General features: G+C 39.5%; 1 protein-coding gene across 3 annotated transcripts in view; it reads left to right on the top strand.

Moving 5' to 3' along the window:
* slc8a1b (solute carrier family 8 member 1b) overlaps nucleotides 1-19,812 on the top strand; it is a 134,752-nt gene extending 114,940 nt beyond the window's left edge. For all 3 annotated transcript variants that reach the window (XM_006783563.3, XM_006783564.3, XM_035904725.2), the window contains exons 8-11: nucleotides 13,059-13,244; nucleotides 13,412-13,501; nucleotides 17,962-18,065; nucleotides 18,362-19,812. In XM_006783563.3, the coding sequence (XP_006783626.1) occupies nucleotides 13,059-13,244; nucleotides 13,412-13,501; nucleotides 17,962-18,065; nucleotides 18,362-18,634 (653 nt within the window). In that variant the 3' untranslated portion in view covers nucleotides 18,635-19,812. The remainder of the gene's footprint in view (nucleotides 1-13,058; nucleotides 13,245-13,411; nucleotides 13,502-17,961; nucleotides 18,066-18,361) is intronic.
* Nucleotides 19,813-21,836: the final 2,024 nt, after the last annotated feature.

The raw sequence follows: 21,836 nt of genomic DNA, 5'->3' as shown, positions 1-21,836 counted from the left end.
TGTGTGTGTGTGTGTGTGTGTGTGTGTGTGTGTGTGTGTCTGTGTGTGTGTGTGTGTGTGTCTGTGTGTGTGTGTGTGTGTGTGTGTGTGTTAAAGGGAGAACTGTTTAAAGGTAATGAGAGCAGCTTCCACCAAGGGACAGACTTTTATTGTCACACCCTTGGTTCATCTTGCACACATATAGAGTACAGTTTCAATATAGTATTTACTTTATTGTACAATCCACAATTGTAATGCTTGCAGACTAGAACAGGTTAACTGTAACACAGCAAAACAAGCCCACACAAGCGCATATGACAAACAAAATCAGGTTCAAAATCATGTCAGACTGGAGACTGATTGGTTTTTTCTGAGCCTTTAAACCTGCAGCTGATTGCACTGTGTGAGTTCAAAGTGTCTAAGATTACGAGCTGATTGGTTGCTTGTAGATCAAACCGGCAGTTTGCATCCAGCTGTGATACAACTGAGAGTGGAAATGAAAGCGGAGGAGAAGGAGAGGGAAAACACAATAAAGCCAAAATAACTGATGGAACAAATAATTTTCACGCTGTGAAAATTATAAATGAAAATAGAAACAAATGCTTTTTCATGTATAGTATGAAATATGCTTACAATAATTGTTCTGCTATATTATTATTATTGTGTAGTATAAATGTTTGTTTAGCTGTAATCAACTGAAAAGTCACACCTGCATTCACTATCACCAGCTTCACTCACTGGGTTTTGCATCAAGACTCATTCACAACATGTTTAAAACTTACTGAGTTAGCACAGAATCCTTTGGATTACCCGCACAACTCTTATTCAAAGGATAAAAACATAATACAAAAGCTGTAATTTTATACAAGTTACAGTTTCTTATATAATAGTATGTATAAATGAAAAAATAAAAATAAAGATGTTGAAAATACCATTTCCAGATGATATTGCACAGTGGATCACAAGCTGATTGTACTTTTCCATATTCGAAATTCCATCAATTTTCACAAGATCTCCAACAAACCACCACTGTCTCCAGCATACTTTACAAATGGCCGTAGACACTCACTATTGAACCTCTCTCCTGATTGTTTCCATACATATTGACAACAGTTTGAATCACAAACTTAAAATTTGTCCAGGCGTGGGTACTCAAGAATGACTTTTCTGATGGCCACCCTTCCACGACACCTCTTCTGATGAGTCCTTTGCGAACAGTAGGTGGGTCAAGTGATGGGACAGATTCATCTCTCAGCTCTTGTGTCAGATCTTTGTGGATTGTTTCCTATAGAGCCGCTCAAGAAGTTATAAATCGAATAAGGCTCAAGGCTTATTCGGTGTAGTTCATAGCAGGAACAGAGGTGCAATGAAATATTTATATTTCTGAAACAGTGGCACATTTTTTAATATTTCACTTTATACCAATTTCCCACACTTTTACCACAATGTCCATTTTTGTGTGCTTTTCCTCACTTACAGTCAGAGATTAGCAAAAAGGCAGCAGTACTAACAGGGAAAAATAACAATGGTCCGAAACTTGCAGCACATAAGGAAAATGATTCAATATGGCTCCAACAACTCTCCTTCAGGCTTTTAAAAGGTGTCAAGAGAGAAAGACGAGAATAAAAATAAGAAAGGGCAATTATTATCTTAACAAAATGAAATAAAACACAATAATCTCACACATCTAATTTTGGACATCTTGTGTTGTTGTGAACAAATGACGTGAACTTCACACACATTTTTTCCAAACTTGCCACACACACACACACGCACAAACAAGAAGCCCAGATGAAGACGTGCTGTTACTTGGCAGCTCATCTCTTCAGACACACACTGCTGGTTTGACCAAGTCCAGAGCGGCTGTAACTGATACTGTGGATTTAACACACAGAGAGATAAGCTGGCTTCGTCTAATCTCATCTCTATCCTTTCCTTTCCCGCTCTCTGTCTGTCTGTCGGTCTTTTTCTGCTTCTTATACTCTTTCTGTCCCTCTCTCTATTATCCTTCCCTACTTTGTCTTATCTCCTCTCAAGCATATTAGATTGAATTTGAGATTACAATGACTTTAAATGAGCCTCAAATATTCCTTCATCTTAAACAAAAAATCTCTGAGACAACATCTTGTTGTCATCCTAGTCCTGCCTTCCAAACGCAAGTTTTATAGTCAATCAGGATCTCATCCTTTGAAGCCCTCCAGAGAGTATGTTGGCAAAAAAAACAATGGGGAAGGGTACAAATTTTGCACAGCTTTTCTTCTAAGATTGCAGCTTTGTAATGACATTTAAAGTCTGCCGAGTCTTGACCTTAAGGTCACCAGATTGTGTAACCAATTTGGCACTTACACTGACACACAGTCCCAACCTAATTCTTCCAAATCCATGACATTCATCTCAAATCAGAAAACCTGCATTCAGCCAGTTTTTAACCTCCCTTCAAATGTCACTGTGTGTGTACAATGACCTGTTTCCCTCTGTGTGTCTTTTTTTGCATTGTGTGGCTCATGGAGAATATTCCCCAGACAAGCTGGAAGATAGCCGGAGATTATGCATGTATTTAACATTGTGTCTTTACAATGCAGGGCCAAGTCATCCACATTAGAGAGCAGCTTGATAGTGTCGAGTCCCAAACGCATTATTTTCCTTTGTTTTGCAGGCTGTCATGGGGCCTGTTACAGTTTTTGCTCTTATTTCATCCTCATCATCATTATATTTGCAATGTTGTGTTTCAGAATTTGAGCATTTCTTAAAGGGTGAGGCCATATGTATTGTCCAGTAAGAATACACACTATGAGTGCAAAGATCCCAATGACGATGATTTCCCATTGTGCATAATTTGAGCGATGAATAAGCACATACATGCATAGGTGTGAAAAATCTGTGGAATAGTGTGAGAATTTATTTTCCTGCCTGATTTTAGTTTATTTGTAGTTAGCGTGAAAAGTCGAGGCCGAGAGGCGGCGACATGCTGATGCGCTAGCAGACTGGCTCTAATGTTTGAATGTTTTTATATGATTGAAATTGACCCGTAAACATTAATTGTCTGTCTCTGTAGTGTCTGGGTGCATAGCAGAGATAAAGATCTGAGGGTGATGTTTCACTCAGAAGATTAGTTTAGCAAAATTCTTGTATCCAAGTGTGAATTTTTCACTTTCACTGAAATGCATTTTTTATTTATCCTTCTGCGTAGAGGAAGGAATGTGGCTGACGTGTATACTGGCGTGAGATGTCACAGATGCGCTGCATTAGTTGTCCTTTACTAAGATTTATTAAGTTGGCCTATTAGCAGGTTGACTGTGTGCAGCGTGGGTGAATGGACCATATTAATTGTATGCATAGATGACTCAGGAAACAGCTGTTCCTCAGCCCATCTCACACCACAAATCAATTTTTATTTCTTAAAATCTTGGAACTCGCTATTCTTCCCTGATGGTAAGCAAGTATTTAGTTACCCAAGCTTATCAGGATCAAATCCACGTGTATGGATCCTGGGAGCCATACGCTTTAGGGTTAACCCATATGGAAAAGATATATATATATATAACTCTTATAAAGTTTGTATCTGTCTTGTGTGAAACTTGTATGAAAAGCATACAAGAGTGAAAACAGATATAAGATCCCTTGAAAAATTATATAAATGAAACTTGTATGTTTTGGACACTTCCTAAAACAATATATGAAAGTAATGAGAAAGTGGCCACTTTCATGAGTAAATCATATAAGCCTTATATGATTCACTATATGAAGTAAGCTAAAGCTGATGCAAGTCTTTTATAAGTTTTTTCTATTTATTTTCCATATGGGAAGGTTAGGTTAAAATTAGCCACATGCCAAAAAATGGGGGTTTTCAGACATTAAACTAAAAACCAAAAGGTGTCAAATATGCATTGCAATTATTGTTTCACAAGCTTATTCTAGTGAGTATGCCAGTTTCCATGAAAATAAATTGATCAATTGATTAATCTGTCTTAAGTGGGTTGCCAGTGGATCTGGTGGCTGATAAGTGGTTAAACAACAATAAACACACTGATTGCATGAACATGCGGGCCCTGGTTTAGTTTTGAACACAGTTTTGTTTAAATGCAATGAACAATACTGAAGAGCACAGACGCAAACAAAGGGACAACTAGATGAACACAAAAAAATCAATGGAAAGGAAATCAAGGGGACAGAGAGGGACTGTTAAGAAGGAATGATTGGAAAAAAGTGAAACAAGGTAAAAGAGATTGATGTACAATCACTCCATACTCCACTGCCCTCTAATTACTAAGCCCACATCTTGCTGTTCATCACCTGGTCCATGTGGGTGTGTTATTTATGGGAGTGCGTCCACACCCGAGGGAAACATAGTTATTCGAGGAAAAAACACAGAAAGAAGATAAATCCACAGAAATGGAATTCTACTTATGTTCACAAGAGAATTTTTCTGGCAACAAATGTTATCAACAAGAACAAATACGCAGATTGAGAACGTTTAGAAGTCTTTGTATTGTGCGTTCATGCATCAGATTTAGGTTTTTTTATTAAACTAAGTGCTAATTAAACCCATGCTGATGCTTTGTTTAAGTTTTGTTATGGGATTTGGTGCTTTTGACAAACATCAGAGAGAAAAATTTTACAAACTGTGACTCTCATGCTGGTGTTTGCAAAAAGAAAGAACTTTGTTTCTCTTACATTGATGTCACCACTTTTCTATCTCTTTTGTGCACAAACTGTAATTTCCATTCTTTAGATGATGAATCACAATGAATGGTTGAGTCACCGTTGATTTGTTATTTGTTTACTGTGTCTTGAGTGAAGAAATTCACTGATGGGTTCTATGTGACAGCTGCTCAAAACCTTTGACAGCACAAATAAAGCAAATTCAAAAGCATATCCATGGATGGCATGAGTCTTTGCTGGATGCAATAAAAGACCATCTCACCAGTAATTAAAATGTTTTGAATAACAAAGTTAGGTTAATTAGTTTTTCTTATGTCATACTGAGAAAAGATTTAGCCCAGTTTAACTGTCAAGTGTCTACTTGAAGCTCTCCTGTGACTCTGGTGCCTGACAGCCTGAGTCTGTTTGTGTGCGTATGTTTCAATGTGTGCCCTAGACAGACAGGATGACAGGACCAGTGGAACATGAATATAAACATGAGCATGCCAGCATGAATTCTGATAGACGCACCAAACACACACAATCAGTCTCAAAGCTGTCAGAGTACAGTAGAAAATGGTCCCTGGTTTTATTTGATCAAAGAATGTAGGAGCTAACTAAAATCTGTTTTATCGGCAAACGAGGCTTTGAAGATTATGGACATGTCCTCAGAAATGCAGGGAGGTTCTTCAGAAGTCCTAGGGTTCTCTCGAAATTTGAGTTCTGCCTATTTTTAACAACCATGGTGTCTTGTGTCTGTGGTTTGACTCAAATTGACTCAAGTGTCAAAGAAACACACTAATGAGCAGCACAAATCACAGCACCACGTTTGAAGGTACTTGGATGACTGACATGCAGTTGTCTCCACTGTTTGTTTGTTTTATTTCTGTGGTATTCTCTGCATATATTGGGTATATTATTGTGTCTTTTGGTATTTCAATGTGACAAATTTTCCTTGATGTCCTTGTTGGGTCTGTGTTTCCACAAGCCCCGCTGGTTTAGATTCTTATTCATCATGAAGAAAACAAGACAGTCAGCGATCGATCGATTTACTTGCAAGGGAGGCCTCGTTGGTATCTACCACAAGATGACCCCCAAATCCGGCCTCCGCTTGCTGCCTTTTATTGGGAAAACAGTTCACACAATACACAATAGTTTACACGCACCTCCCCTCGTAACCCCCCTTGGTTACAAAGACAAGGCAGCAAGCCTTATATCTGTGTGTGTGTGTGTGTGTGTGTCTGTATGTATGACTTCCTGCTCACCAAAAGGATCATAAAAGCAGGAAGCAACATCACAAGAAACAGATCTTTCAGATAGGATGTTTCTGCATAAAACCTCCCACAGCACAGAGTGGCTGGAGAGGTGCTCAGGGACAAAGGAATGTCTTGATCCTATAGATCAGCGGTCCCCAACCCCCGGGCCGGTACCGGTCCGTGAGTCGTTTGGTGCCGGGCCGCGAGAGTTGAGGCTCAGGTGCGAAATGTATGGTTTTCAGGGTTTTTATCGGTTTTCAGCGTTATTTTGTTATTGTTTTTATCGTTAACTCTGTTTTCCTGGGTCTTTTCTCGTGTGTTATGAATAAATCTTCTTTTTTTCGGTACCGGTACTAGTTTTATTTTGTTTTATTTATCCGCGACACCGTAAAGGCTAGTCCGTGAAAATATTGTCGGGCATAAACCGGTCCGTGGCGCAAAAAAGGTTGGGGACCGCTGCTATAGATTGAACTCAGACCTTACATATTTAAGAAGCATAATGACAAACATTCAACAATTAGATGTAACAGTCCTGTTGTAAGGACTGTTCCCCTTTTCTGTTGATTTCAATGCACTTGGGCATTTTTTCACAATTCTTGCAACAGCAAAGCAGCTTGACAGAATTAATAAAGTGTTTCTTTCTGTTCTTTTGTAATGGGAAGTGATCTGTTTAAGTCTGGGGTTTTCTGCCAAACAGCTTTTGGCCACATCAGTTTCAAACCTCTGTGTGCTTGTTTTTTAGAGTCTGGATGTGTGTCTATAAATCTGAGAAACAGACAGTGGCATGATTTTTACAAGTCCCAGGAGCACTGACCATGTCACTTAAGGGACACACTCCAATAGGCAGACATAGTCATGGAAACGCATCCTGCTTGGCTGCAAGCATGTAGAGAAGAGCTGCAGTCTGTTATCTTCTTCCTAGATTATGAGAGCACAGCTTTTGGGCATGCCCAGTGAGCAACTACACATAAGAGATATCTACTACCGTAGTAGGGTGAGAAATAAAAAATATTGATATCTATGTGGGGCAGCACCTGGTGTCTTTAGCTTGTTTGGCCTTCCATTTCTTCAGCATTGGGTGATTTTAAATTGCTCTTTCATTTTGTTTTTATGATTTTATATAAACCCCCAAAAGGCTAGCAATTGCTTTGTGGAAGCAAACAAAGCTCCAAATAAATATCAGAGAATGTCAATAGGATATCAAACATGCACTGAATGATGTGAAGAGACTCACAATGCCATTTAGTCATATTTGAGTGAAGAATGAAGACTGAAGGGGATGAAATAAGGACTTAACACAGAGTATTCAATTACATAATGGCTGTAGAAACCAAATGAAAGAATGAAAAGAGAAAATTGAAAACTAACTTTAGAATAACAACTTTATCAGTATGACACATAACAGAAGAGTGACATAAGAAGAGATGGAGGAAAGAGAGTGTGCAAGTAAGGCATGGGGGAGAAGACTGAGATAGAGGGAGGAGGAATGCATTAGCTGTCCTCTACTACAATTTATGAAGTTGGCCTATTAAAAGCTTGATTGCATGTGGAGTGGGTGAATAGACCATATTATGTATATACATAGATGACTCAGGAAACAGCTGTTCCTCAGCCCATCTCACACCACAAATCAATTTTTAAAACCCTTAAACTCGCTATTCGTCCCTGATGTTAAGAAAGTGATTAGTTGCCCAACCTTATCACACGCTATTTTATGTGATTTTGCATTGCTCTTTCATTTTGTTTTTATGATTTTATATACACTCCCAAAAGGCAATTGTTTTGTGGAAGCAAACAAAGTTTCAAATAAATATCAGAGAATGCCAATACGATATCAACCACACGCCCCGAATGATGCCATTTAGTCATATCCATCCATCCATTTTCTTATGCTTATCCGGGGCTGGGGCTGGAAAATGGAGAGAAGCCAAGACCTCCCTCTTCCCAGCCACCTCCTCCAGCTTATCCGGGGGAACACCAATGCGTTCCCAGGCCAGCTGAGAGATATAATCTCTCCAGCGTGTCCTGGGTCTGCCCCAGGGCCTCCTCCAGGTGGGACATGCCCAGAAAACCTCGCCCAGGAGGCATCCTTGTCAGATGCCCGAACCACCTCAACTGGTTTCTTTTGATGTGGAGGAGCAGCGGCTCTACGAACCTCTCACCTTACCTCTAAGGAAGAGGCCAGCCATCCTTCGGAGGAAGCCCATTCCGTATTCGCAAGCTCGTTCTTTCGGTCACTACCCACAGCTCGTGACCATAGGTGAGGGTAGGGATGTAGATCGACCAGTAAATTGAGAGCTTTGCTTTTACACTCAGCTCTCTCTTTACCACAACAGACCAGTACAGCGTCCGCATCGCTGTAGCCGCTGCACTAATCCGTCTGTCGATCTCCCGCCCCCTTCTCCCATCACTCATGAACAAGACCCCGACATACTTGGGGCAGGGTCTCGTCCCTGACCCGGAGTGGGCCCTCCACCCTTTTCTGGCTTTCATTCATATTTGAGTGAAGAATGACGACTGAAAGGGAGTAACACAATATTCAATTACAATTACAAAATTGCTGTAGAAACCAAATGTGACCAAGAATGAAAAGAGAAAATTGAGAACTTACTTTAGTATAAAAACGTTATCAGTATGACACGTTACTGAGGTGTGACATAGATAAACAGAGGCGAAAGAGAGCATGCAAGTCAGGCATAAGTAGAAGATTGAGATAGAGGGATGAGGGTGCAGTTATCTGATCATAATCCGTTGCTTGTTCCTCGTTGGTTCATTGTTGTTGTGAAGCACTTTGTGATCCTTATATAGAAAGGGTTTTATAAATGTTGGGGGTTTTTTTTTACTAATTTTTAGAAATTTATGTATGTTACAACATAGTGGTCAGCTACGACTCTAACAAATGTGACAATCACACGGTGACACTTTAGGATCAATGAATAAGACCCCAGCCTCACAGGGCTACAGATGGTCAACGACTACCTAGCAACCTCAGTCATGAGTAAAAAATAAGTATTCCCTGGTCAGTGAAGGCTGATGGCAGTTGCTAAGAAAATGAATGCTGAAGCTCCACTCACACAGGAATACAGACCGGTCAGTGACCCCCTGGCAACCACCTGTCACTAACATATTACTACACCGGTTTGAATGGAAGTGATGTTGGCTGAAGCATGTTGGCTGGAGTACTGAGGTACAACTATGCTTTTTGAAGTTGTACTACAGATGGTAGCAAAAAACTGCAGGCAACATGCTAGCAACCAAAACACTGCCAACCACTTGGGGAATACACATTTTCCCTTGCAACCCTTTCCCTTTGAAAACTGGAAAAGTTGACATTTTTAATGCTATTGTAAAAGTAAATGAATGAATTAAATCCATAGTTTTTGAACAACTGTCTTTCTTGCTATATAAGCCCTTTAAGATGACTTAATTGGACATGATTTTTGCTTTTGTGCATATTATTGAGCATGTAGGAACAACAGTTCAGCTGTCATTATCTTGTCTCCTGTTTTCACACAATGGATGCTAAATTTCAAGACAAATGAGTCAACTAGCAGTGTGCTGCATATATCCCAGTGTGAGTCAAAAGCACTGATTGAACACTGAGCCCTTTAGGATGCACTTAAAGAATAACAAAACAGTCAAAACAGGTTGGAACAGCGCATATTTTCCTTGTGTTAGATCGAATTGTTTTTAGACTGTATGCAGTAGATATTTTATCTTTACTGGACATTAGCAGTCTGCTGATGTTCTGGTATTATCTGTCCCTCAGATGCTTGCACCTAAACATACTGAGCCAGAAAATAAAAAATCAAAAAAGGACCAAAGAGCCAAATAGTGAGACCAAGGCTGTGATAAAAGGGCACATATAAACATTAACTGAAGTAGAAAGAAAGCCAGAGAGAAATGGCTCCATTCAGCCGTAACAGACTGTGTGGGAGGGAAGGAGAGCTGCTGACAGTGAAAAGTGACATAACTCAGGTAGAGAGTCTTGTTTTATAATTCATTGCAGAGAGAGAGAGAGTGTGTGTGTGTGTGTGTGCCTGCCTCTGCGTAAGAGTGTGTCCTGCAAACCATTATTGTAGATGAGGGTATTGCTCTTTCCACTCCCCTTATGTTCATTTATAGTTGATGATTTGAAACATTTATTTTTAATTACATTAAACAGTGACCCAAGAGAAAATTATTGGCCTTATTAGAGTTCATTTATTTTTATGTTAATCCAAGTTCATGTTCATTCAGCCAAGATCGGGTGCATAACTCAGCAAAATCTTGCACCACCCACATTTCTTTATATTTTGCTATTGAAATGTTTTGTACAAGAATAACAAGCTTGAAAGTCAAGTATTGATAGGACTGTTTTTACTCTTTAATACAGCGTAACTCTCTTCAGCAAGCCTTTGTTCAAGTAGCCTTTGGAAATAGATCTTCAGGCTTCTTGGAGGATGTTCAAAGCTCTTCTTTGGGTGTTGGCTGGCTTTTGTTCTGTTGCTGCCAAGATGATGCTGTAATGTTAAACTCCATGACTGAATGTTTTTCTATGCATGTATGCACTATCCACAATGTGTTTGGGATCACTGTCACGCTGAAAAAGCCATCCATTACCAATCGGAAACTTTCGCATGGTGGATCAAAATCTGATGGTCTACTGTGTTCATAATTCATAAAAGATCACACTACTGACTAAAATGCAGCCCCAAACCACAACAGAGCCTCTATTATGTTTTACAAATGGCAGTCGATACTGTTGCACCTCTCTGCTGACCTCCTGTGTACATATTGACCGCAGCATTTCCCTTTCTTAAGAATTCCTTCTTTACAGCCACCCTTCCATTAACACATTTCGGATGAGCCAAACATTAAATGAATCAACCTAAGTGTCTGATGCGTCTATTGAGTCCTGTGTCAGGACATGGCTTCAGATACTGTCCATCTGTAAATAGTTTTTAGGACTGCCATTTCTTTTGTTCTCCCATTATCCAATTTCCCCAGTTTTTATGGACACACTTCAGCTAGTAGAGCTTTGGGAATCACCTTATTGATGCAAAAATGCTATTTTAAGTCTGTCAAACTGTGAATTTTTTCATAGATTCAATTAAAAAAAATAGTAAAAACAATTTTGTTTTTGAAATAGATATTTTCTATTTAGATCGATAACAGCTATTTGTTATGTGTAGATTAGTTTATTAATGGGCTGAGGGGCCTTTTTTATTACTTAAGTGGCTATACGAACAAAAAACAAACCAAAAATTTCATTTGAAGTTGATCAAGATGAACGCCTGGATTGAAAATGAGTAAAAAAGCAGCCAATGTCCAAAAATGTTTGAAAGACCTTAAGAAGCCTAAAGAACTCTTATTCAAAACCACGTCTCACTCATTGGATGCAACATATGCAACAAAAATCAAATGCAGCTCAAGACTTTTGCACAGTACAGTATGTTTAAGACTTAAATATCAGGCTTCTTGTAATATCATAATAATAATAACAGAAGGAGCATCTTAACAGTCTTGCTGTCTGCCTCTGCCTAGTGATTATTTCCAGTTGTTTCATGAGCATAACAAAAAAAAACAGCAGTCAGTTTATTAACATGCAAATGGATTGTTGTTCATGACAATCATGAATGTGTAAATGCTATATATTTAAATGTTAAGATGTAAGGTTAAAACATAATTAAATATATTTTTTAAGGTCAGACCTCATAAAACTCCGTATGGGAAAGCAGCTGCAGTTTGAAACCTAGAGTGCTAATGGGGTTTTATTCGGTTGTTTGGAACATTTTAATGCATCACCACCTCTTTGAATGTTAATAGTATGCAGTGACTGAATGACAAGGGTGAAATCAATAAGAGATTATAGCTTTCCCTGGAATCACCAAGTCAGCATGTTTCATGGAAGCAGCAGGTGGTCTCGTTTTATTCATTCATTTATAAATGGATCAGAAAAACAGCCAGCTATACAGCGAGCGCGCAGACTTCTAATAGCATGTGAGCGTTTCTCTTTTACTGAGTGAGGAGAGTAATTTCAGGTTCCAGCTATTCCCTTCTTTCAGCAAACATTCAACACACTCACACCGCACATAGCAGCCTAACCAAACGTAGTTGGCTGTGGTGGAATTTCAGAGAAACCCTCCCCCCTGCCACAAGAGCTGCCGGTCAGACGGTAACAAGTAATCCGATTTGCAGAGAGGATTGCTCTTGGTGCTGATCTTCCCTCCATCCAGGACCTGTGCAGGTCCAGGGTTAGTAAATGGGCAGAAAACATCTCTGCAGACCCCTTACATCCTGGACATAAACTGTTCAAACTGCTACCTTCAGGCAGGTGCTACAGAGCGCTGTTTGTGAAAACCAGACTCCACAGAGGTAGTTTCTTCCTGCGGATGCACTCCGTGGCAGGTAAGGTGAGACCCAAACGCAGGACTCGGAGACCAAGGATCAACTGAATGAAGCTGCTTTTTGTTGCTGTAGTATGAAAATGCAAAAATATAAAAACACATAAAAACTTGGACCAGGAGGAAACTAAGAACTCGGAACCTACAAGGGAATCATGGAAGACACAAGTAACAGAAAGGGACCAAATATGAACAACAAGACTTATAGAACTAGAATTGTAAATAATGAAAACTCAGAGGCTCTAGGAAATATAAAACTAAAGACTAACTAATAACCAGGACCGTGACTCTCATGAACACTATGAAATAACTCCCTGCTTTCATTCAGGCCACATGCACATATTCACATTGCACTACTCAGTTTGCATAGTTTCTAACATACAGCCTATTTTAAAAAAATGTTTATTTTCTTTGCATGCAGGGAGCAAAGTGTACTGGAGTCTAATTCCTTGTTTGCATGTACAAACATGGCCAAATAAAGATGATTCTGAAAGCAGAGGTTTGGCTTGGAACCACACAAACACACACACACAAACACACACACACACACAGGGATTTTGCTTTTCAGGTTATCAGGCTAAATCACTATAGACTATAGATTCAAACAACATTTTCAACTACAGCAACAGGAAAGGCATGGGAGTGCAGGGATGACATTGAATCTGATCTGTGATGTGCCTGGGTCTCGAACTTGTGGATCTTATTTAAATTGATGTAAACAATCTGCGCTTTTAACAAAGACTCAAGGATTCAACTGGCTACCATGTATGTTTTTTTTCCCCCTATTTCTTCCCAGGCGAAGATGACGACGATGAGGAGTGTGGGGAGGAGAAGCTGCCCTCGTGTTTTGACTACGTCATGCATTTCCTCACTGTATTCTGGAAGGTTCTGTTCGCCTTTGTCCCGCCCACAGAGTATTGGAATGGCTGGGCCTGCTTTGTAGTCTCCATCTGCATGATCGGACTGCTCACCGCTATCATTGGTAAGACTTTAAATATCCTGAGGGATTGACAAGAGATGCGACCAAAAGAAACAATATATTGTATTTAAAGCTCAAACACAACAAATGATGGTTTGTTTAACAGCTGAACGCATCTGTTTTCTTCTAAGTATATAGTGATGGAAATTATTCCTTTCCTATCCTTACAGGGGACCTGGCCTCTCACTTTGGATGCACAGTAGGCCTGAAAGACTCTGTCACAGCAGTAGTATTTGTTGCATTGGGAACCTCAGTACCAGGTAAGCGTGTGAGCACTTATCCTTTATGTTTATGTACATGTATGTGTAGGCGTACATGAATCCATCACAGTATATGTTTTTGCCATCTACTGGACCTTGTGCCAGCTTTAATCAAATCCTGTTCTCTCTTTATATTTGCTATTTAGTTTTGTAAAGTCATTATGAGGAAAAGATCTTTGTTCATCAATGATCCACCTCAAGGAATATATATTGATATTTTCAGTTCTTTGCTCATTTTCTACACAAATCAAAAAAGCTACAGTGGAATGAATATCAAGGCACGCTATTAAAACTTCCCAAGTTCGAGAAACACTAAGTAACTAGTAATTCTTATATATACAGTAGCAACTTTCATAAAGATGAGATATATTTCAGCGTGATATGTTGCACTATAGACTACAAAGTATGCAGGGGATTTTTATGTTGGTTTATGGCAAATTACACAGTCTCAACTCAAATTCACTCATCCAGAAAAGAAATGTCATGGTTATTTAGTAACAGGGAATGGGACTTGGGTTATTATCCATTACTAGAAAATGATAGTCGTAATTCTGGCATCATCATAATAATATTCACTAAATTTGCTTTTCCTGTAATGACAAATAGATTTGAAGAGCTTTTCCACATGAAAGCATCTTTGTATTGATGTTCATTACTATTATTTTTCTGCTATTACAAATCCAAAGGAAAAACAACATAAAAGTAGATCAAAAGAACCTCAGAGCTCACATTTCCCGAGCTATTATTCTCAGTGAACTTGTACCAGAACTAACCCAGTAGTTCTCAGCGTCTTGCCACAATATTTTTTGTATTTGGGTCCCCGTTAGACAAAGCGGTGCAGTCTGTCGACAGCAACAGGGCTCATCTTGCGTAAGTGTGAAGAATGACAAAATGCGATGGCTGGGTGATTATATGTTTTAACCTTGCACACACAGACAAATACATCACACATACAGTGTGTACTTGACTGCTAGATGTATAAACTAGAACATGGAAAAACATAAACGACTGCGCAACTTGAGTAATAGACAAGCACGCTCATCTATCTGAAAAACATTAAAGCTTGAAAGAGATTTTGCACACTTGTGTACACACACACCCACACACAATGACTTGTACTGTGACCACCATGTGCTATTACCATAAGGCTATTTGTCATGTCAGGCTCAGGTGCTCCCTGTCCTCCCATTTAGGGAGCTTAGGGATAAAAGGCGTGTGCTCCATACTACTTTATACTCACACATATATACATACACACATAGTACATTAGCATATGGCTATACATGTAATATATGCTCATACACTAAGAAAAATATGCACTTGATATCAGCTGAATTTATGGACACATACACAGAGATGCTCAAGTCACAGTACTGCACACAATGTGTAGAGCTGCCGAATGAAAACAAAGTGGCTCAGCCTTTCTGAAGCTCTCAGCCTTATTAACAGAGCCTCCTGTGGCTTCACCACACATGCGCGCACATACACACACAAAGAAACAGACCTCAGTTCTGTGGCTATTACAGTTAATAAAACCCATCCTGTGCTGTGGTTCTATGTCAGTTAACCTCGTTTATCACAGTTAGCCAGGCTAACCCACACATGGAGAAAGGGAGATAGAAAGAAAACAACTAAAGCGGTGCTGTTAGGAAAATTTGAATCTAAAGAAGCTCACATTTGTTTGTAGTTTGCGGGTATTCGGGTAAAATTTCAGGTAAAACTTTGTTGGTTCGTGATTCCACAGTACACTTAATGTGTGCAGTGTATTATCATGACTCCTAATGGCTTCAGAAATTTGATCTGAGCATATAAACTGAGGAAAATACACAGGGATTTAAAAGAGAAAAAAAAGAGACACATACAGAAGATTAAAGCATTGTGCAATACATGTTGGTTCAGGACAGTGAAGCTGATAGTCATCGTGTATCCTCACAATATTGTATCACAATAAATATGTCATGTAAGACATGATTTTTGACAAATAAATGTAAATAGATAAAATATTAATGATCAGTCACTGTAAAATACTCGAATACTCTTTGACCCTCTGTCAAAGTAACAAATTAATAAATATTCCTGAATGTTTTTCAATTAAACTAATAAGAGCTGCCACACATCAGTCTCCCAGCACTGTCCAGTTCAGAGCAAAATATCTTTAAAAAGATTTTCAACTAGTTTGTACCCCCTGAGTATATATACCCCTCTGTGTATTGTTCAGTATTTTGTGGACCAGTGATCTATAATAAGGAATCTCAAGAGGGCCAGATTTCCTTTGGATAGTCATGGTCCCCAGAGGATTAATGCTTCTGTTTTTATTCCTTTATTGCTAACACCATAAACATTCCAAATGCCAAGATTTTCCTGAGCATATTAGTTGCATGTTCTTCCATTTTAAGAGGCAATGGGGAAAAACAGGAACAGAGGGGAAGAAGAAGGAGCGTGACGTCAAAAAGAAAAGAGCGAGGCAGTGACTGATTGACAGAGAGGTAGTGGAAAAGGGCAAAAAGCTCTCCAGGGAGCCATACTGTCACATAAGGAGCCCCAGAGTGGAACCTGTTTCACAGAAACGCACACTCGCGTCATTGCTGAACACGTACACACCCACGGACTCACCCACTCAATCAAGCTCACAAGCACTCAAAGACCATTTGATGCACAGGCGTGCATGCCTTTGCCAGCTGGTAGAGGCATGGCATCAGATTGGACCCAGGTGGCAAACTTCGCAAACACACAGAGATACAGTGTACATACAGTATGCGCTCTTAATACAGAAAACACACACACACACAAAGACAGGAACACACAGAGCCTTGACACACATCCATAAGCCTAGCAGACAGGTGTTAGTCTCTTTCACATGCCAATTGTCATATCTATCACCACCCTATATCTACTCCTTGATCCTCCCATCATCCTCTTTTCCACAGCCAGGTTGGCTGCTGCTTCAAGTAATCCCTTCCTTCTCTTTTCATCCTTTGCTTTCTTCCGTAATCTCAGTTTTTGTCTCTTCTTGTTGTATCTGGCAGAGAAAGGCTAGATGACATGAATCACTAACAAAGAGAAGCTAGCCAGAAAAGAGTGCTAACTGACCATTTGGCTATTTGCTCACGAAACAGCCTATTGTTGAGATCTGGCAGAGTCACTGTTGCTCCTTTCAGTGCAGGAAGGAAGAGCATGACTTTGGAGCTGCTGTAGTGGCAAACATTAGGCAGGGGTAATTTTTAGGACTACGCAGCACATTGCTTATTAGTCACCAGGCCAAAATCTGTTTGTTCCCCCTGACTGCAATTCAACTTTGTAAATTCTTGATCTTGGAGCAAATCGTGCATATGCTGGCTGCTGTAGAAGAAACACTGCAATGGGATTAAAGATTGTGGCTCCTAATTTAAGGTTGCCTGTCTAAAAATAGAAAACAAGATTTATATAGTGCTCTGTATGTGGTCTGTATTAATAGCTATATACATTATGCATGCATGAAAAGTGTCCATATCTGTCCATGCAGTCTTGTGTAACACAGAAATCACTGCAAATTTACCAGATCCAGAGTAATTTTCATAATTCACGGCAGGAAATTATCCCATTACAGCTGCTCAGTCATGTGAAAGTCGTAGAATGCACAATGCATAATTCAAGTCTTCCAGTAACAGTCTTACAGGGTTTTACAGCAACAGCATGGCTGTTTGTTGGAGAAACATTGATTCTAACAGACCAATATCTTCACTGCAGTGTGACCAGTGTTTCATCGTTTGTAATCTTAAACCTTCTTTTCTTACCACTCTTAGATTATTCCTGTTTGTCAGTGGGAGCAATGGGATCTTGATTAATTCTGTGTTGCTGTGAAACGCAGAACCATACACTAATGGAAGTCAAACCGATTCCTTAGAAGAGCTACAAAGTCATCCATCTTTTTGTGCAGAAATCTTACCTTGTCCATGACGATAAAAATGCAATCCAACTTATATCTCCTCTTTCGTCTCCTCATCTATCTTTTGCCTCCCCTCCTTGTACCTTTGGCATAGATATCCATTGTTGTTATTCTGGTTGAAAGTGGAAATAACAGAAAAAAAAAAGTTCAAATACTCTATGATAACAAAGGCAACTGTTACAGGCTACAGGCACAGTTGGGGAATTTTGTGATTAGGCGTATCAGTCTGTTTGCAGTGTTAGACATTAAGTCAGTAACACTTAATTTGCACTGAATGGAACATTTTGTTTTATTTATTGCTTTACACTTTCACTCCACAAAAACGGTTGCATTCATTTCTTGGTGATGGAAGTTTTTATTAAGTCATCATCAGAATTAAGAGTGTTTTTTATCTTGCGATCAGCTGTATCTGATCTTTTTTTTTCTTTCTCGTTAACTTGAACATGAGAGATTGTAACAACGACCACCAGTTACTTTATGGCCAATGACAACTCTGTTTTTTAGCTCTTTTTTCTCTCTCTCTCTCTTCATCCAGACACATTTGCCAGTAAGGTAGCAGCTATCCAGGATCAGTATGCAGATGCATCCATTGGTAATGTGACAGGCTCCAATGCTGTCAATGTGTTTCTGGGCATTGGGGTAAGTCCAGCACATTTAATTAAAGATTTATTGATTGATAGCTATTTAGAGAAAATGCAGTAGTGCTTGTCATTTTGCTGTAGTATAAATTATTATGTTGTGCTTGGTATAAATGATAGGTTACTGCATGAGTCCTATTCTTTAATTCTGCATGAATGAGTGTGTGACTGACAAGTGGTATGGTCTGTCACACCCATCTGTCTCCTTTGGCAAAGTCTATATTTGCTTTTGTTTCCTTTGTTGTACATGGTCGCGCGTCTCATGTTATTAAATTCAGTTTTGCTGCTGTTCAACAGGTGGCGTGGTCCATTGCTGCCATCTACCACAACAGCAGGGGTGAGGAGTTCAGGGTAGATCCTGGCACGCTGGCTTTCTCGGTCACACTCTTCACCATCTTTGCCTTTATCTGTGTCGCCATGCTGATGTACCGACGGCGGCCAGACATTGGTGGAGAGCTGGGTGGGCCCCGGACTGCGAAGGCCCTTACCACCATGCTGTTCGTTAGCCTGTGGCTCCTCTACATCCTCTTCTCCTCACTGGAAGCCTACTGCCACATCCAGGGCTTCTAAGATGATAGGAGATGTTGAAGAGAAGGGTGGGACAAAGCAAGAAAACATGGAGGAAAAAACAAGGGGGAGGTGGATGAATGGATGAATTTGGATTTAGGGATTAAGGCTGTCTCGTTGTTCTATAAGTCCCCCCTTCAGCAATAGATTTAATGATAGATGAATGGATGGATGTACAGATGAAGGAGTGCACAGTTAAACAGATAAAGACAGAATGGAAAGAGGTACAGATGCATGGAAGGATGACAAAAAACATGAGATTAATAGGAAGCGAAATTATCCAGAACGGGGGAAGCTTAACGAGAAAAGATAAAAAATCAAAGATATATATTCGCGTCTCACTCTAAAAGTGCAAAGCAATCAAGTCATCTTATTAAACGTGTCCCAACTGGCTTGACCATATAGAATTACAATGAATTTAAACACTGGGACTGAGGTTAAAACAGAGGTACGCACCATAAAAGCTCCTATTGAGAACGAGTGGTTTCAGCAGGAGCCCTCTTTCAGTGTAGTGCATCGTATCCAAACACTGTAACAGGCAGGAGTGAGACAGACAAAGAAAGAATAACTTTATCAGTATGTGCATGCATGACCAGACAATACTGAAAACATAATCAGAAGAAACCGGATACATTGCCACAATTGTTTCATGACAACTAACTGTGTGTGTGCTGGTGTGTAACAGTGGGTGTCCCTGCTTGTGTGTTGTGGGAAGATGGTCAAGTACTGTGAAAAAAAAAAACGCCTCTCGTCTTGCTCTCACCGCGTGAGGCGAGATATGCTTTCGTGTTCGAGGTCTTTTTGACTCTCGCTCTCCCAGCCTGTAGAAATGCCGAGTATGACTTTCGCAGGAGAGCAAATTCAGTGAGATGAAATGTTTTAAGCGTCACTGAGGTTCGAATTGTAAATATAAAGAGCTGATCGTACATTACAGCTTCACGGTTTTCCTTCTGAATGTCTCGGTTACGCCATGCGCTCCTGATCGGACCCTCTTTCTGTTGCTTTATACTGTAAATGTAAATGAATTAAGGACTAATTTGAACCAAGTGGTTAGTGTGCTTTTACCTTTAATAAGGTCATGTCTGAGAAGACGAAATGGCCACTCTACCGTCGAAAACTGTTAGAAACTATTATCACTGCATAAATATCTAGGTATTTTTGATTTTACTATGGAACTACCTGGTGTTATCTGGTGTTCCACCTGTGGGATTGCCGCCATCATTTCTGAATCATAACTTTTAAACAGCCTGAAAATTCTAGCTAGCACCCTTTATAGGCCTTCTTTTCCTTCATTTTCTGCCACTTGGTTTACTTAACAGCTTCAGTCATTATCTCTGTGCACCTGGCTGGTCGCTGGACCAATCAAAATCTTCAAGGGCTTTGTAATAACCACTAATCCCCAACCCTGACCCTTGATTTATAATGTTTGACATAGATTGGTCATTAAGGGGAATATTTAACAGGCGCTTATATTGCTAAACCTTACACATTGACTTCTCAGTTAAAAGAGCTTTGCTTCAGACTAGCGCAGGGCTACATGAGATAATAGCTGCACGTCTTTGTTATGTTACCACACCAGTCAAGAATTTCCTAGATATTGTAAAAGCAACCTGCTGCTTCTAAGTACTCATTCAGACAAGGCTTCAACTTTTCATTCCAAAAAACACTACTAGTCAAAAACATTTTACTCATAATATGTCTGGATGACGAAGGCCTTAACCTAAAGAAAACAATTACCATCTGGCTTTGTCATATTTCTTTATTCAAAGGTAAGTTGCTTTCAAACAAATAACCTTAATGTGATCTGTGGGATTTACTCATTCTTGTTGAACTTGACACATTAGTTCAGCTGCCAGTTTTCAGTCTTAACACAAAAGCCATCAGATAAAGGGATAGCTGAAAATGATTTTCTGTTGGGCCGGGCGTCAGCGTAGAGGACGGGGTAAATGTGGATATGTAACACAGGTTACATCTAATCTCAGACAGCCTGTGTTTGACAAGCTCACACCGGTTTCAGGGCAATAACAGAAAGCTAACAAGGATACAGTTACAACACTTGTCCCCACAAATCTCCTCCTGCTGTGGAGTATATAGCCCAGTGTTTTAATTCTCAGTAGCCAGGTTGCCATGGTAGTCTACCCTGGTTAAAAGCTAATTAACTCCTAAAATGTATAATCTCTCTTTGTGACATGGGCACAAACAGTCTCTGTTATTCTATTATATATGTAGCATACTTTTGTTAGTTTAACAATGTAAACTGATCTTAAATTATTACCACTGGTCTGTGTGCATGATGTGACAGAGGCCCACTTGGACTTATTTATCATCCTAATAGTGTGCTAGTAGCTTAAAAGGACACCGGGGCATATGAAACACTACGTCTACTGCGTGCAGACCAAACTAACTGCCAGACTGTAAGACTCACAAACTAAAATTCCAAAACACTAAATGTCTGGGAATCTTCTGCTTTCTGTAATTCAGTATTAGACAGACAACAACCTCGAACACCAAGGGCCCAGAATTATGTACATTTTAAAGCCTGTCTCGACTGTCAGAGAAGTTTAGACTTCAGACTGTTAACTATTGCAACATTCAGCTAAAATCACAAAGATCTCAGCATACACGTAACTTACAGTATATGTAGGCATAATAAAAGTCCATAAGTCCAGAATTTCTCTGCTTCTAATGTGTTTTTTACTTGATGTATATGATAAATTGTATTTATAATGTCATCTGTAAAAGTAAGTAGTCCGGACTAGATGTAATCCATTTTAAACTTGGCAGGATTCTTGTAAAAGGCAGATTTTAACCCCTGAGAAAGTAGACCTGGGCTGGCTTAGATTGGACGAGTTTGGCAAATCCAGATAATTGCAACGATATAAATACTCTGAATATAGCTTTTGAAAAAATTATTAATTACGCAACAACACTAGGATGTAAATTTGAGAAGACAGTGCTACAGAAACATGGCTTTGTTGCTGCAATCTTGTTTGTTGTACAGTTTGAAAACTACTAAGAAAAGACATTTGGTGTATACGTTGTTTGGTAGCTACAGTATAATGAGATATTGCATTACTTGCATTTGTCAAACTCTGCACAATCTGTGGCTCATCATTAGAGTAGCTGTTCTTAAGTGAAGGCCTTGGAGTGGCAGTTTACCCCTGTTTTGCCAAAGGGAAAACTTTATATCAGATATTAATGTTTG

The sequence above is a fragment of the Neolamprologus brichardi genome, chromosome 13, assembly GCF_056152115.1.
Source record: "Neolamprologus brichardi isolate AB-2024 chromosome 13, ASM5615211v1, whole genome shotgun sequence".
NCBI lineage: Eukaryota > Metazoa > Chordata > Actinopteri > Cichliformes > Cichlidae > Neolamprologus > Neolamprologus brichardi.
The sequence above is the reverse complement of the archived record's forward strand: the minus strand, read 5'-3'. Positions and strand labels throughout refer to the sequence as shown.